Genomic DNA, 15,144 nt, shown 5'->3' with positions numbered 1-15,144 from the left:
GTATATATATGTACAATGGTATATTATGCAGCCATCAAAGGGAGTGAAATCTTGCTATTTGCAACAACGTGGATGGAACTGGAGGGTGTTATGCTGAGCGAAATAAGTCAATCCAAGAAAGACATGTATCATATGACCTCACTGATATGAGGAATTCTTAATCTCAGGAAACACACTGATGGTTGCTGGAGTGGTGGAGATGGGAGGGATGGGGTGGCTGGGTGATAGACATTGGGGAGGGTATGTGCTCTGGTGAATGCTGTGAACTGTGCAAGACTGTTGAATCACAGACCTGTACCTCTGAAACAAATAATACATTATATGTTAAAAAAAGAAAAAGGAAGAAGATAGTAGGAGGGGAAAAATGAAGGGGGGGTAATTGGAGGGGTGGGAAGAATCATGAGAGACTATGGACTCTGAAGAACAAACTGAGGGTTCTAGAAGGGAGGAGTTGGGTGATCGGTTAGGCTGATGTTGGGTATTAAGGAGGGCACGTTCTGCATGGATCACTGGGTGTTATACGCAAACAATGAATCATGAAACACTACATCAAAAACTAATGATGTAATGTATGGTGATTAACATAACATAATAAAAAATATATATATAAAGAAGATAGTAGGAAGGGAAAATTGAAGGGGGGAAATCGGATGGGGAGATGAACCATGAGAGATAATGGACTCTGAGAAACAAACTGAGGGTTCTAGTGGGGGGGAGGTGGGGGGATGGGTTAGCCTGGTGATGGGCATTAAAGAGGGCCCGTAGTGAATGGAGTACTGGGTTTTATATGGAAACAATCAATCATGGAACACTACTTCAATAACTAATGATGTAATGTATGGTGATTAACGTAACAAAATAAAATAAAGAAACAAACAAACAAATAAAAAATTAACTTTCTGAAATACCAGGTATGTGATGGATGGGAATTAATGTCAAATCTTATCATGTCTGGTTATTATCAGATTAAGTTTTGTCAATTGCATTCTTTCATTCCACTTCCACAAACGGTTATTGGTTGCACTTTAATGACCAACTTTGGGACAAATAGAGTGACGTGTTAAGACAGGTCTTGCCCTCAAATTTTGCAAGCAGTGTAGGAATCATGAAACATAGTAGTGCAAGAAAATCGACTCTTGAATAGGGACTTATAGCTTTCAAAGCATGAAGTACTGTGATCCTCACACCCTAGGACAGACAAGGAAGAAATTATTTTTATTATTTAAGTATGGAAGCAAAGTGCTAGTCAGTAGCATAACTGGGACATGATCCCAATATTCCTTGGCTGTAAAAGGAATAATAACATGTACATATCAACAATCTCAACAGGAAGTCTCATAAAACTGTTAGAAGATTTCCAAGAAGAGGAATTCGGTGGCTGGAAAGAACAAAGGTGGCTCCTTGAAGGGGAGGCCATTGGGGCTGAATTTTCAAGTGCATCCTAATTGGTGACTCCAACTGACTCTCCAGTATGACCTCATATTGGTTATGAGGAGAGTCTTTTGCTGAAGAGTTTCCCCAGGGCAGCCTTCATGTCTCGGTTTCTCAGACTGTAGATGAAAGGATTTAACATTGGGGTCACTGCGATGTACATCACAGTTATCACTGCATCCTTTAGGCTGTAACTAGTTAGAGGGCGGAAATACATGCCCATGACTGTCCCATAATACAGAGAAACAACTGTGAGGTGGGAACCACAGGTAGAGAAGGCTTTGAGCACACCCTTGGTGGATGGAACCCGTAAGACTGTGGAAAAGACCCGGACATAGGAGATAATGATGCATAGTAATGGCACAGAGAAAACACCAACGCCTAGGTACATCATCTTCACATTAAAGTGGATGTCAGAACAGGACAGCTTGAGTAAAGAGGCAATGTCACAGTAGAAGTTGGCTACTTCCTTGTTGCCACAGAAGGACAGACTAGCTGTGAGCAGCGCATGGGGGAGGGCATTGGTGTTTCCAACCACCCAAGACCCAACAACCAGAAGGACACAAGTCCGTGGCCTCATAATTGTTGTGTAATGAAGTGGACGGCTGATGGCCACAGCACGATCATATGCCATCACAGCCAGCATATAGCTGTCTGTGTTACCCAAGGCTAACATGAAACACATCTGTGTTAAGCATCCCCCAAGGGAGATGGCTTTGCTGCCTAAGACATGGTTGGCTAGCATTTTAGGGATGGTTACAGAGGAGAAGAGGATGTCAACAAAGGAGAGATTGGCAAGGAAAAAATACATGGGGTTGTGAAGGCGAATGTCAGAGCGAATGGCCAAGATGATGAGCAGATTTCCAATCAATGTGATGGGGTAAATGAACAGGAAGAGGACGAAGAAGAAGTCTTCCTGTTGCTGCTGACCACTGACTCCCAGGAGAATGAAACCAAGGGTAAAGGATTTGTTGTCTCCTCTCATCCTCCCGTGGATCCTTCAGCAGAAAGAGGAGAGGAATCCAGAATTATGACTAAAGTTACTGTGTATAATGGTCTTCCTAAACCATCACTTTTGACCCCTGTGATTGTTGTGTCTATACTTAGGTGTGCTAAATCCAATAAATTGCAGGGGAAATCCCTGTTTGTCAGTGGACCTAATTTCCATGTGCTAGAAACTTTGTTAGGCTTTGTGGAAAAATTATAAATATGTGAAAAATAGTTTATCCATTTAGTTATATATGATGTAGTCTCTGCTGTGTAGCACCTTACAACTTAATAGAGATGACAGTATTGCATGCTAATTGTATTACACATGGAAATGAAAGGACAGTGTTTTGGAGTCTTTGAAAAAAGCTCTCCAGTGGAAGGAGTGGTTAGTACAAGAGCACCATGAACAATCAGAAATTGTTCCACTGAGCAGACTGAGAATGAACCACAGCCAGGAGGTAACTAGTGTCTGTCTGAACTGGCATGGAATATTGTAAATTTTAAGACTACTGGGCTTAGGTTGTAGCAAAAGCAGAATTAGGTGTTTATTCTCCAGGTATCCAGTTTTGAAAGTAGACCTTCACTACTTCTTCATTCAATAGGTTTCATCTTTATTCCAAACCCTTAAATTTATGGAATTATAATAGTTTTTCTCTTTGACCTTTCCTTACCTTTTTTTAATTATTTCCTCTGGTGACTCATCCAATTCCATTGTGGATTCATCTCCTGCTTAGTAGACTCTAGGTCTCTATGTGTAGACTAGATCTTTTCTTCTCATTTCCATGAACAGTCATCCCACCAACATGTCTAACTGAACCTCATTCTCTGCACATCTTTCCTGAGTAGACAACAAAATGAGAAAGAGAAGCATATCTTGTTTATTTTTAATCTTCCTTACAGAGATTATTTGGAATATTATTTTATGCACCAATACATTTGTACTCAATAGTTTGAATATAACCTGGCTTGTTTCATGGCTTCTCACAAGGAGGATGCTGGCAGGCATTGTCACTTAGGTTATTCCTCACCTCTACATCTGATCTTGTTGATTCTTCATTTTAAATAATTCATACATAAGTTTTCTACTTATTGTTTCAGTGCTTTAGCTTTGACCACCATCAATTCCTTCCTGAAATATTGTAGCGCTCCCTTAATTGTTTCTCGACTGAAGAAGGTTCCCTCCTTTCATCCACCTAGACTCTGAGGCATACTAGGTGTGTCAGAGACTACTAGAATATTACCCAAATCCACTTGGTTCTCTTCTTCCTGGGCACTGAGCTAGATTACATACCCCAGCTTCCCTTGCACTGAAGTGTGGCATGTGTCTGAGTTCTAGCCAATCCATATGTTCCAGTTCTGCTCTTCCTCCAAATTCTCTGTCTCCTCGGGCCAGCTGAATGCAAATGGCCAGGAGGCTGAAGGGGATGGTGGAATCACATGGTGGACACATCACTGTGTCTCCAGTACTCTTCATTCAGGAAAGCCACTCACCACCAACACACCCACTAGCACCACTATATAATGGAGACAAATTTATTCTGTTTAAACTGGTACATATTTTACATGCATTTGTTACTGTAGTCTAGGATATACTAAGTAATTCACTAAGTTTTCTGTTTTTTTTTTTTTTAAAGATTTTATTTATTTATTTGACAGAGACAGAGATAGTGAGAGTGGGAACACAAGCAGCGGGAGTGGGAGAGGGAGAAGCAGGCTTCCCCCCGAGGAGGGAGCCCAATGTGGGACTCGATCCCAGGACCCTGGGATCATGACCTGAGCCGAAGGCAGACGCTTAACGACTGAGCCACCCAGGCGCCCCAAGTTTTCTGTTTTTTAAAAAGATATTATTTATTTATTTGAGACAGAGTGTGTGTGTGTGTGTGTGTGTGTGTGTGTGTGTACATGAGCATGAGTAGGGGTGGGGAGGGGCAGAAGAAGAGGGAGAAGCAGACTCCCCACTGAGCAGGGAGCCAGACACTGGGCTAGATCCCAGGACCCTGAGAGCATGACCTGAGCCAAAGGCAGATGCTTAACTGAATGAGCCATCCAGGTGCCCCAGTAATTCATTAGGTTTTCTAAAGAGATCTTGACTCAATAATTAAATCTATCTGTATTTAATTGTATTTAATTGATTTACCAATTCTCAGTGTCTCCTATAGTACTCATTGAATATGGTAGGCAAGGGGAAGTAGGTAAAATTATCTTCCCCTAAAAATGATATTCTTTTTCATCTCTGCACTTCAATGAATTTGATTTTTTTCCCTTAAATGCCCTTTACCCTGGTGTACACAGAATCATGTTATTTCAGAGTTGGGAGGGTTCAATAAATGGGATGGCTCAGAAACTATCGTTACCTGAAATGCTGGAGAAGTATAGTATTACAGACACACTGTGTTGGCAACATGACAGACTTAACTGATGTTGATAGGTCTCATCCCTATTAAAACACATAGACAATCTATGCTAATTATTAAAGGAAAAGAAAAAAACACATAGCCAAATCTAAAAGAAAGAAATGGTATTACAGAGGTAAAGAAAGAAAAAGAACTCAGAGCAGGAGGGAGTTGTGGGCCAGAGCTGATGCTGTGGTACCCTTGGAGATGTGACCACTTATCCATATACAGCAAGGAATTTATATTGAGCCTTCAGCATAAACTTGAATTGTGGTCCTATTTGTGAAGAGAACACTAGAGGAAATTATTGTCATCTAAGAATTGGAAGAGAAAGAATAAAATCGAAAGAATTAACAGAAAATATGATTGTCTACAGAAGAAATCCACGAGAGACTCCCTATACAAACAACGAAGTTTCAGAAAATTTATTTGATATAAGTCAATGTTGAAAAATCAATTCTTTTGGTATACTTTAAAAATACATTGCAAAATATTACTTTTAAAAGATTCCTATTCCCAATATGAACAGAAAATTTAAGGAATCTAGAAAGAATTCTAACAAATGAGGTCCAAGTTGGGATTCAAAAATTATAAAACTTTGCTGAAGGAAAAGAAGAATATCATAAAACATGTAGACATAAGCAATGTTTCTGACATGTCAATTCTGTTCCATTAATCTATGATTTGTTGCAATTCCTGTCAAAACACCACAGATTTCTTTTAACACTGGACTTGGTAAAATGACCCAACAATTCATGCAGGAGAACAAAGAGCAAAGAAGATCTGAGACAATTAGAGGAAAAGCATAAGGAGAGAGGAATACCCTATAGGTATGAAAATTACTTCCCCTGGTACTTCAAATATTTGTTTATTTTTGAGAGAGAGTGGGCAAAGGGGCAGAGGGAGCGATGATTCTTGCAAAAGAACACACACACACACACACACACACACTTTCAGGAGTCAGAAAAGGCTCAGACCTGACAAAACCAACAGAAACACTTCTTCCGATCCTGTTTTCATGGACAACAGCCCATAAGTAGCCACTGTCAGAAGGGGAGGGTTTCCTGCCCACCCCTGCCCCAACTTTCTCCCTTTTGTCCACTAAATCTTGAGAGTCTAATTCCGGAGCCGAGGTGTGAGTCCTACCTCTCTGTGTGACTTTAGACAATTTAATTCACCATTTTTTCATCTGATAAAATGACAAAATAATTCTCCTTACCTCTGGGGGTTTTGTGAGTGTCAGAGGAGATAACACAGGAAGTGCAGTTGTTGGCTCTGTATCCTTTGATGTTGCTGTCATAAAGACTCTTCAACATTTACAGAAGTTGGGCTCTCCACCGGGGAGACAGCTCAAATGCTGTCAGAAAGGGTCTTGAGCTTGTGGCTTTCACTCCTCTTCCACAAATGGGGAGTTTACAGCCAACGTCTAGTGTTTGTTAACATTCATTTTGGGGGGCAGGTAAGCTGGATTATGAATCTTCTGTTCCTGGGGTGGAGAAAGGCTGGGCTGTCTTATAAAGAGGAGCCGCCAGCTTCCCACGTGTGGACAAAGAGGCTTTGGGAGCTGTCCTGGTTGGAACCTGAAGATGAGGACTCCGGTTTCTCCTTCAAGGAAGAAGGTATATTATAGCATCTAGAAAGTTGTGAATATTCACCAGGTTATAATGTTTTGAAAAATGACTCCCCAAGGTGTTCATTCAGGCCCAAATCTGAATAATCGTTGAGACCTGTTGGCACACTCCTATACTTGTCTCCTGAGGGGACACAGGGGCTCTCAAGGGTAATCTTTCCCACAGTTCTCTTCTAGAGGAAGGATAGGTAAGATGGTATCAGGCAGAATGTGTCTCTATGGCCTGAGCCCTGGGCTGACTTATTCTATCATTTTTATTGAAATGTGGGCCCCTCTGCAGTTCAACACAAACTTGGAATCACCCCTTGGGATACAAGGACTGTGGTACAGCTGGTCATTCTTCCAGGCTACTCTGAAAACTTTGTGGTGTTACGTGTGCAAGGAAAAAGAATTCTATTTCCTCTTTCCTCTAGGATTTGACTTGAGGGGAGTTATTGTTGGTGCTATACTTTCTTTATCTAGCATGCTGATGGCATTCTAGAGATGGATGGGACTTAGGTGTTTATCTAGTCTGCTTCATGTATGTGTTACCTTTATCATAGGTCTGCTTAATGGCATTTATCCTATGACTTAGCACCCTCTGTAGCAGAGAGGTCACTTCTTTCTTAGAGGGCTGTGGTGAAGACTGAGCTCTGGCCAGGGTTCCAGCCAGGCTCTGTCTCTTACTGGCTGTAACTGACCTCGGACAGTTATTCAACATATTTTCTCACCTTTAAAATAGGAGTACCACTACTGCTAATACTACCCTGCCCGACAATACTATCCTCCTAAAGTTTCTATGAGGATCAAATGAATTACTATCTTAAGTGTCTTTAGGAGAGCCTAGCAGATAGTACGTAGGTAAGAGGCCCAGTCAGTGTTAACTGTTATTTTATTAACTCCTGATCTACCCTGTGGTTGTTGGACACCTCTCTAAAATCTTCCATCAGACTGTGCACACCTACCACAGATGTTAATAAACCCTGTTTCACCACACCTTGCTCTAGACATGTTTCAAGTCACACCATTCAATGATCTGTTGTTTCTGCCCTGTGTTAGGGTCATGCTCCAGTGTCCAGGACTTGGGACCCCCAGACTCAGATACTATGACATGTCATGATACTATTTCTTCCATAATCACATTTTGATGTTGGCTTCCTTTCCAGATTCTCTCGCTACTTCCATATTTTGATTACTGGGAATCCATTAGAGGCAAGGGATTATGCAATGGTATTGGAGAGACTATGAAGAAAATGATATTTAATACTAAAATATTTGCAAATATTAACTGTGGACAGTGACTACAGCTTTCGTTAACTTACAAAAGAATCTTGGATTGTCTCGTCCCCACAAAGAGAAAAGCCTCTGGATGGTGAGAGAGGCTAAATTGAGTTGTCTGTTGGCCAATCCAGGCTTGAGTAAATCTCTTCTCATTAAAAAAATTTTTTTAAAGGAATGATTTATGAAATGTATTTGCAGAGTAAGAGAAAGAGAGCAACATCTTACACACTGTAAGAAAAGCTTATACCTGCAAATAGTGTAAGAAAGGAAACAAAATTTTAGGGGGCGCCTGGGTGGCTCAGTTGGTTAAGCGACTGCCTTCGGCTCAGGTCATGATCCTGGAGTCCCGGGATCGAGTCCCACATCGGGCTCCCTGCTCTGCAGGGAGTCTGCTTCTCCCTCTGACCCTCCTCCCTCTCATTCTCTCTGTCTCAAATAAATAAATAAAATCTTTAAAAAAAAAAAGGAAACAAAATTTTTGTAAATTTTTTTTTCATGTTAAGACAGGAAAAAATATAGTATAAATCAGAAACAAATTTAGATGAAAATGAAACAGATATGGAAACAGTAGACAGAAATGATTAAGTACAAAAAAATAATATTTTAATTGACTTTTTAGGCAGAATTGATCAGACAAAAAATTAGTAATGTGGAGAACAGACTTCAGAAGTCCTTCCAGATAAAGATAAAAAAATAGTTTAAAACAATAATGTAGGGGCGCCTGGAGGGGTCAGTCCGTTAAGTGGCTGTCTTCAGCTCAGGTCATGATCCTGGGGTCCTGGGATCGAGCCCCACGTACGGCTCCCTGCTCAGTGGACAGCCTGCTTCTCCCTCTCCCTCTGCCTGCCACTCTGCCTATTTGTGCTCTCTCTCTATCTCTCGAATAAATAAATAAATAATCTTAAAAAAACCCCAATAATGTAAATTAGCTGAAATAAAAATAAATAATTAAAATGAAAAAAGAAGGAGTTTAAAACAATAAGAGAGGAGAGAAATAATGGGTGTTGGAAAGATGTGGAACTCTGATTTAAGAATAATAGTTGTTCCAGAGGGAGGAAAACCTAGAACAAATAGAATAAAAGCAACACCTAAAGTTACAGCAAAATGTAATATTGTAGAGAACTCAAAGTGAAATTCTTACTTTTAAAAATTTTTCATTGTTATGTTAATCACCATACATTACAGCATTAGTTTTAGATGTAGTGTTCCATGATTCATTGTTTGTGCATAACACCCAGGGCTCCATGCAGAACATGCCCCGCTCAATACCCATCACCAGGCTAACCCATCCTCCTGCCCCCCTCCCCTCTAGAACCTTCAGTTTGTTTTTCAGAGTCCATTGTCTCTCACGGTTCGTCAACCTCTCCGATTTCCCCCCTTTCATTCTTCCCCTCCTGATATCTTCTTCTTCTTCTTCTTCTTCTTTTTTTTCTTAACATACATTATTTGTTTCAGAGGTACAGATCTGAGATTCAACAGTCTTGCACACTTCACAGCGTTCACCATAGCACATACCCTCCCCAATGTCTATCACCCAGCCACCCCATCCCTCCCAAACCCCACCATTCCAGCAACCGTCAGTTTGTTTCCTGAGATTAAGAATTCCTCATATCAGTGAGGTCATATGATACATGTCTTTCTCTGATTGAGTTATTTTGCTCAGTGTAACACCCTCCAGTTCCATCCACGTCATTGCAAATGGCAAGATCTCATTCTTTTTGATGGCTGCATAATATTCCATTGTATATATATACCACTTCTTCTTTATCCATTCATCTGTCAGTGGACATCTTGGCTCTTTCCACAGTCTGGCTATTGTGGATATTGCTGCTATAAACATCGTGGTGCACGTACCCCTTCGGATCCGTACATTTGTATGTTTGGGGTAAATATCCAGTAGTACAATTGCTGGATCGTATGGTAGCTCTATTTTCAACTTTTTGGGAACCTCCATACTGTCTTCCAGAGTGGCTACACAAGCTTGCATTCCCACCAACAGTGTAGGAGGGTTTCCCTTTCTCCGCATCCCCGCCAACATCTGTCATTTCCTGACTTGTTAATTTTAGCCATTCTGACTGGTGTGAGGTGGTATCTCCTTGAGGTTTTGATTTGGATTTCCCTGATGCCGAGAGATATTGAGCACTTTTTCATGTGTCTGTTGGCCTTTTGGATGTCTTCTTTGGAAAAATGTCTGGTCATGTCTTCTGCCCATTTTTGATTGCGTTTTTGTTCTTTGGGTGTTGAGTTTGTTAAGTTCTTTATAGATTTTGGATACTAGCCCTTTATCTGATATGTCATTTGCAAATATCTTCTCCCATTCTGTCAGTTGTCTTTTGGTTTTGTGGACTGTTTCTTTTGCTGTGCAAAAGCTTTTTATCTTGATGAAGTCCCAATAGTTCATTTTTGCCCTTGCTTCCCTTGCCTTTGGTGATGTTTCTAGGAAGAAGTTGCTGTGGCTGAGGTCGAAGAAGTTGCTGCCTGTGTTCTCCTTTAGGATGTTCATGGACTCCTGCTTCACATTTGGGTCTTTTACCATTTGGAGTCTATTTTTGTGTGTGCTGTAAGGAAATTGTCCAGTTTCATTCTTCTGCATGTGGCTGTCCAATTTTCCCAACACCATTTGTTGGAGACACTGTCTTTTTTCCATTGGACATTCTTTCCTGCTTTGTCGAAGATTAGTTGACCATAGAGTGGAGGGTCCATTTCTGGGCTCTCTATTCTGTTCCATTGATCTATGTGTCTGTTTTTGTGCCAGTACCATACTGTCTTGATGATGACAGCTTTGTAATAGAGCTGGAAGTCCAGAATTGTGATGCCGCCAGCTTTGCTTTTCTTTTTCAACATTCCTCTGGCTCTTTGGTGTCTTTTCTGCTTCCATACAAATTTTAGGATGATTTGTTCCATTTCTTTGAAAAAGTGGATGGTATTTTGATGGGGATTGCATTGAATGTGTAGATTGCTCTAGGTAGCATTGACATCTTCATAATATTTGTTCTTCCAATCCATGAGCATGGAACATTTTTCCATTTCTTTGTGTCTTCCTCAATTACTTTCATGAGTATTTTATAGGTTTCTGAGGACAGATTCTTTCCGTCTTTGGTTAGATTTATTCCTAGGTATCTAATGGTTTTGGGTGCAATTGTAAATGGGATCGATGAAAATTATAAAAGATTTTATAAAAAGAATAGATAAGATAAGAAGTTGGTTGAAAAAAGAAGGAAGAGGATTTAAAAAAAAAAAAAGAAAAAAAAGGAAGAGAATGTGATCCGGCAGGAGACTAGAACAAAGCCTTACACTAGAGGTTTAGTGTATATTTGATCTGTTAGAAGAAATTGTATCTTAAAATTTTAAAGAGAGAACAACTTAGATATATATTCCAAAAATAAGTGTAACTACTATGAAGGGATAGAATATGACTCTAAAAATGAAAAATAAAAATGTTTTTTAAAAAAGGGATTGATAAGATATTGGTTGAAAAAGGGAAAAAGAAAAATTAAAAAAAAAGACAATTAAATTAACTTTGAAAGACTAAAGAATAATGGGAAAAAAGCCATGGATTCTATGTGCAGTATTCCCCTAGCGCTGGAGTTCTGCCGCTCTCATTGATCGGTAAACTTGGTCTTGGCTGGCTGTCCTTGCTGATCTTCTGGGGGAGGGGCTTGTTGCCGTGGTTCCCAAATGTCTCTGCCGGAGGCGGAATTGCCCCGCCCTTGCCCGGTCTGGGCTAAGTAATCTGCTCGGGTTTGCTCTCCGGAGCTTTTGTTCCCTGTAAGTTTTCCGTACAGCTTTGGAGGATGAGAGTGAAAATGGCGGCATCCCAGTCTCTGCCCCAGAGGAGCCGAGAACTCAGGGCCCACTCCTCAGTGAGCCCCCAGAGAAAAGCAGTCAGTCACTCCCATCTCCCCGGTCTCCGGCTGCACTCCCTGCTCACCTGGCCTGTGACCGAGTGTTTCTATCTTTGGCGCATGACTCTGTGTGGACTCTCCAAACCCAGCAGATCCCTGTGGTGCACTCCTGGGCTGCTCCTCCTAGGGGAGGAAGAGGAGTCTCCCCAGATCTGCTGCTTGTTGGATCCCTGCTGGAGGAGCAGTGGCCCAACTGTGCTGTGGATCATGGTTTATGGCAACCCCGAGCTGAGAGCCCACGCCTTGGCTCCATCTCTGCAGCCGGCTTCCCCGCTCCAAAACCTGGGAGCTCTGCCACACTCAGGCACCCCGGTCTTTCTGTGACCCTGAGGGTCCTGAGACCACACTGTCCCGCGAGAGTTCCAACCCCCACTTAGGCACTGGAGCGTTGTCCCTCAGCGGAGCCAACTTCTAAAAGTTCCAATTTTGTGCTCTGCAGGTCTATCACTTGCCGGTAGTGGCTGATGGAGGCCCCCTCCCCTGCTGTCTATCCTCCCGAATATCACCTTGGATTCCCTTCTCCGCACATCCTACCTTCCAGAAAGTGGTCGCTTTTCTGTTCAGAGAGTTGTTTTTATTCTTTTCTTCCATCTCCTGTTGAGTTCGTAGGTGTTCAGAATGGTTTGGTCCCTATCCAGCTGAATTCCTGGAACCAGACGAAATCCGGGTCTCCTACTCCTCTGCCATCTTGCTCCCTATACCACATCTTCTTTATCCATTCATCTGTTGATGGACATCTTGGCTCTTTCCACAGTTTGGCTCTTGTGGACATTGCTGCTTTAAACATCAGGGTGCACGTACCCCTTTGGATCCGTACATTTGTATCTTTGGGATAAATACCCTGTAGTGCAATTGCTGGATCATATGGTAGCTCTATTTTCAACTTTTTGAGGAACCTCCATACTGTTTTCCAGAGCGGCTGCACCAGCTTGCATTCCCACCAACAGTGTAGGAGAGCTCTGCATCCCTGCCAACATCTGTCATTTCCTGACTTGTTAATTATAGCCATTTTGACTGGTGTGAGGTGATATCTCATTGAGGTTTTGATTTGGATTTCCCTGATGCCGAGTGATATTGAGCACTTTTTCATGTGTCTGTTGGCCATTTGGATGTCTTTTTGGAAAAATGTCTGTTCATGTCTTCTGCCCATTTCTTGATTGGATCATTTGTTCTTTGGGTGTTGAGTTTGATAAGTTCTTTATAGATTTTGGATACTAGCCCTTTATCTGATATGTCATTTGCCAATATCTTCTCCCATTCTGTCAGTTGTATTGGTTTTGTTGACTGTTTCTTTTGTTGTGCAAAAGTTTTTTATCTTGATGAAGTCCCAAGACTTCATTTTTGCCCTTGCTTCCCTTGCCTTTGGCGATGTTTCTAGGAAGAAGTTGCTGTGGCTGAGGTCAAAGAGGTTGCTGCCTGTGTTCTCCTCTAGGATTTTGATGGACTCCTGTCTCACATTGAGGTCTTTCAACCATTTTGAGTCTATTTTTTGTGTGTGGTGTAAGGAAATGGTCCAGTTTCATTCTTCTGCATGTGGCAACACCATTTTCCGAACAGCATTTGTTGAAGAGACTGTCCTTTTTCCATTGGATATTCTTTCCTGCTTTGTCAAAGATTAGTTGACCATGGAGTTGAGGGTCCATTTCTGGGCTCTCTATTCTGTTTCATTGATCTATGTGAATAACCAGCATTTTAAATCTCAGCATAATTTAGCAAAAACTGTGAATTTGAAGACTGGCAAGGAATCCAGGAAGCAAAACACATTCTGATTCTTTTGTTAAGTCATTGTTTTGTTCTTGACTTTATAAATGGAAAAATGAAGGTAAAGTATCTACTACTTGAATAGATGTCTCCTAGCAGAGTAAAAAGAAAGAAGTCACTGTATCAACTCAAATCAACTGTGGTCTATATATTATAGAAAGACATTCAGATTTCATATTTTCAGTTTAAGAGAAGAAATTTCCCAGATTTAGATAGTTATTTTAACTTTAAATGGAAAGGGACTCCAACAAGAAGAGCTAACAGTTGTAAATATCTATGCCCCTAACATGGGAGCAGCCAATTATATAAGGCAATTAATAACAAAAGTAAAGAAACACATCGACAACAATACAATAATAGTGGGGGACTTTAACACCCCCCTCACTGAAATGGACAGATCATCTAAGCAAAAGAACAACAAGGAAATAAAGACTTTAAATGACACACTGGATCAAATGGACTTCACAGACATATTCAGAACATTCCATCCCACAGCAACAGAATATACATTCTTCTCTAGTGCCCATCGAACATTCTCCAGAATCAATCACATCCTAGGTCACAAATCAGGTCTCAACCGGTACCAAAAGATTGGGATCACTCCCTGCCTATTTTCAGACCACAACACTTTGAAACTAGAACTCAATCACAAGAGGAAAGTCAGAAAGAACTCAAATACATGGAGGCTAAAGAGCATCCTACTGAAGAATGAATGGGTCAACCAGGAAATTAAAGAAGAATTTAAAAAATTCATGGAAACCAATGAAAATGAAAACACAACTATTCAAAATCTTTGGGATGCAGCAAAGGCAGTCCTAAGAGGGAAGTATAAAGCAATACAAGCCTTTCTCAAGAAACAAGAAAGGTCTCAAATACACAACCAAACCCCACACCTAAAGGAGCTAGAGAAAGAACAGCAAATAAAACCTGAACCCAGCAGGAGAAGAGTAATAATAAGATCAGAGCAGAAATAAATGAAATAGAAACCAAAAGAACAGTAGAACAGATCAATGAAACTAGGAGCTGGTTCTTTGAGGAGCTGTTTTTTTTTTTCCCCCAGGTTCTTTTTTTTTTATTCTTATGTTAATCCCCATACATTACATCATTAGTTTTAGATGTAGTGTTCCATGATTCATTGTTTGTGCATAACACCCAGTGCTCCATGCAGAATGTGCCCCCCTTAATACCCACCACCAGGCTAACCCATCCTCCCACCCCCCTCCCCTCCAGAACCTTGTTTGTTTTTCAGAGTCCATCATCTCTCATGGTTCGTCTACCCCTCCGATTTCCCCCGCTTCATTCTTCCCCTCCCACTACCTTCTTCTTCTTCTTCTTTTTTTTTCTTAACATATATTGCATTATTTGTTTCAGAGGTACAGATCTGAGATTCAGCAGTCTTGCACAATTCACAGCACTTATCAGAGCACATACCCTCCCCAGTGTCTATCACCCAGTCACCCCATCCCTCCCACCCCACCCCCCACTCCAGCAACCCTCAGTTTGTTTCCTGCGATTAAGAATTCCTCACTGATATGAGGAGGGGAAGAATGAAGGGGGGGAAATCGGATGGGGAGACGAACCATGAGAGATGATGGACTCTGAAAAACAAACTGAGGGTTCTAGAGGGGAGGGGTTTGGGAGGATGGGTTAGCCTGGTGATGGGTATTAAAGAGGGCACCTTCTGCATGGAGCACTGGGTGTTATGTACAAACAATGAATCATGGAACACTACATCTAAAACTAATGATGTAATGTATGGTGATTAACATAACAA

At 41.2% G+C, this 15,144-nt stretch overlaps 2 protein-coding genes across 4 annotated transcripts in view; one reads left to right on the top strand and one right to left on the bottom strand.

Moving 5' to 3' along the window:
• Nucleotides 1-15,144, top strand: part of LOC123853571 (olfactory receptor 3A10) — a 268,345-nt gene that overhangs the window by 117,373 nt on the left and 135,828 nt on the right. The gene's annotated exons all lie outside the window — the stretch shown is intronic.
• On the bottom strand, nucleotides 1,487-2,416 carry LOC123842472 (olfactory receptor 1A1). Its single transcript, XM_045871784.2, has one exon. It carries the CDS (start codon nucleotides 2,414-2,416, stop codon nucleotides 1,487-1,489), a length of 930 nt encoding a protein of 309 aa, XP_045727740.2.

Source organism: Mirounga angustirostris, unplaced genomic scaffold, assembly GCF_029215605.1.
Source record: "Mirounga angustirostris isolate CCGP_5_RB_7025 unplaced genomic scaffold, mMirAng1.0.hap1 SCAF_17, whole genome shotgun sequence".
In the NCBI taxonomy this organism is placed as follows: Eukaryota; Metazoa; Chordata; class Mammalia; order Carnivora; family Phocidae; genus Mirounga; species Mirounga angustirostris.
The sequence above is the reverse complement of the archived record's forward strand: the minus strand, read 5'-3'. Positions and strand labels throughout refer to the sequence as shown.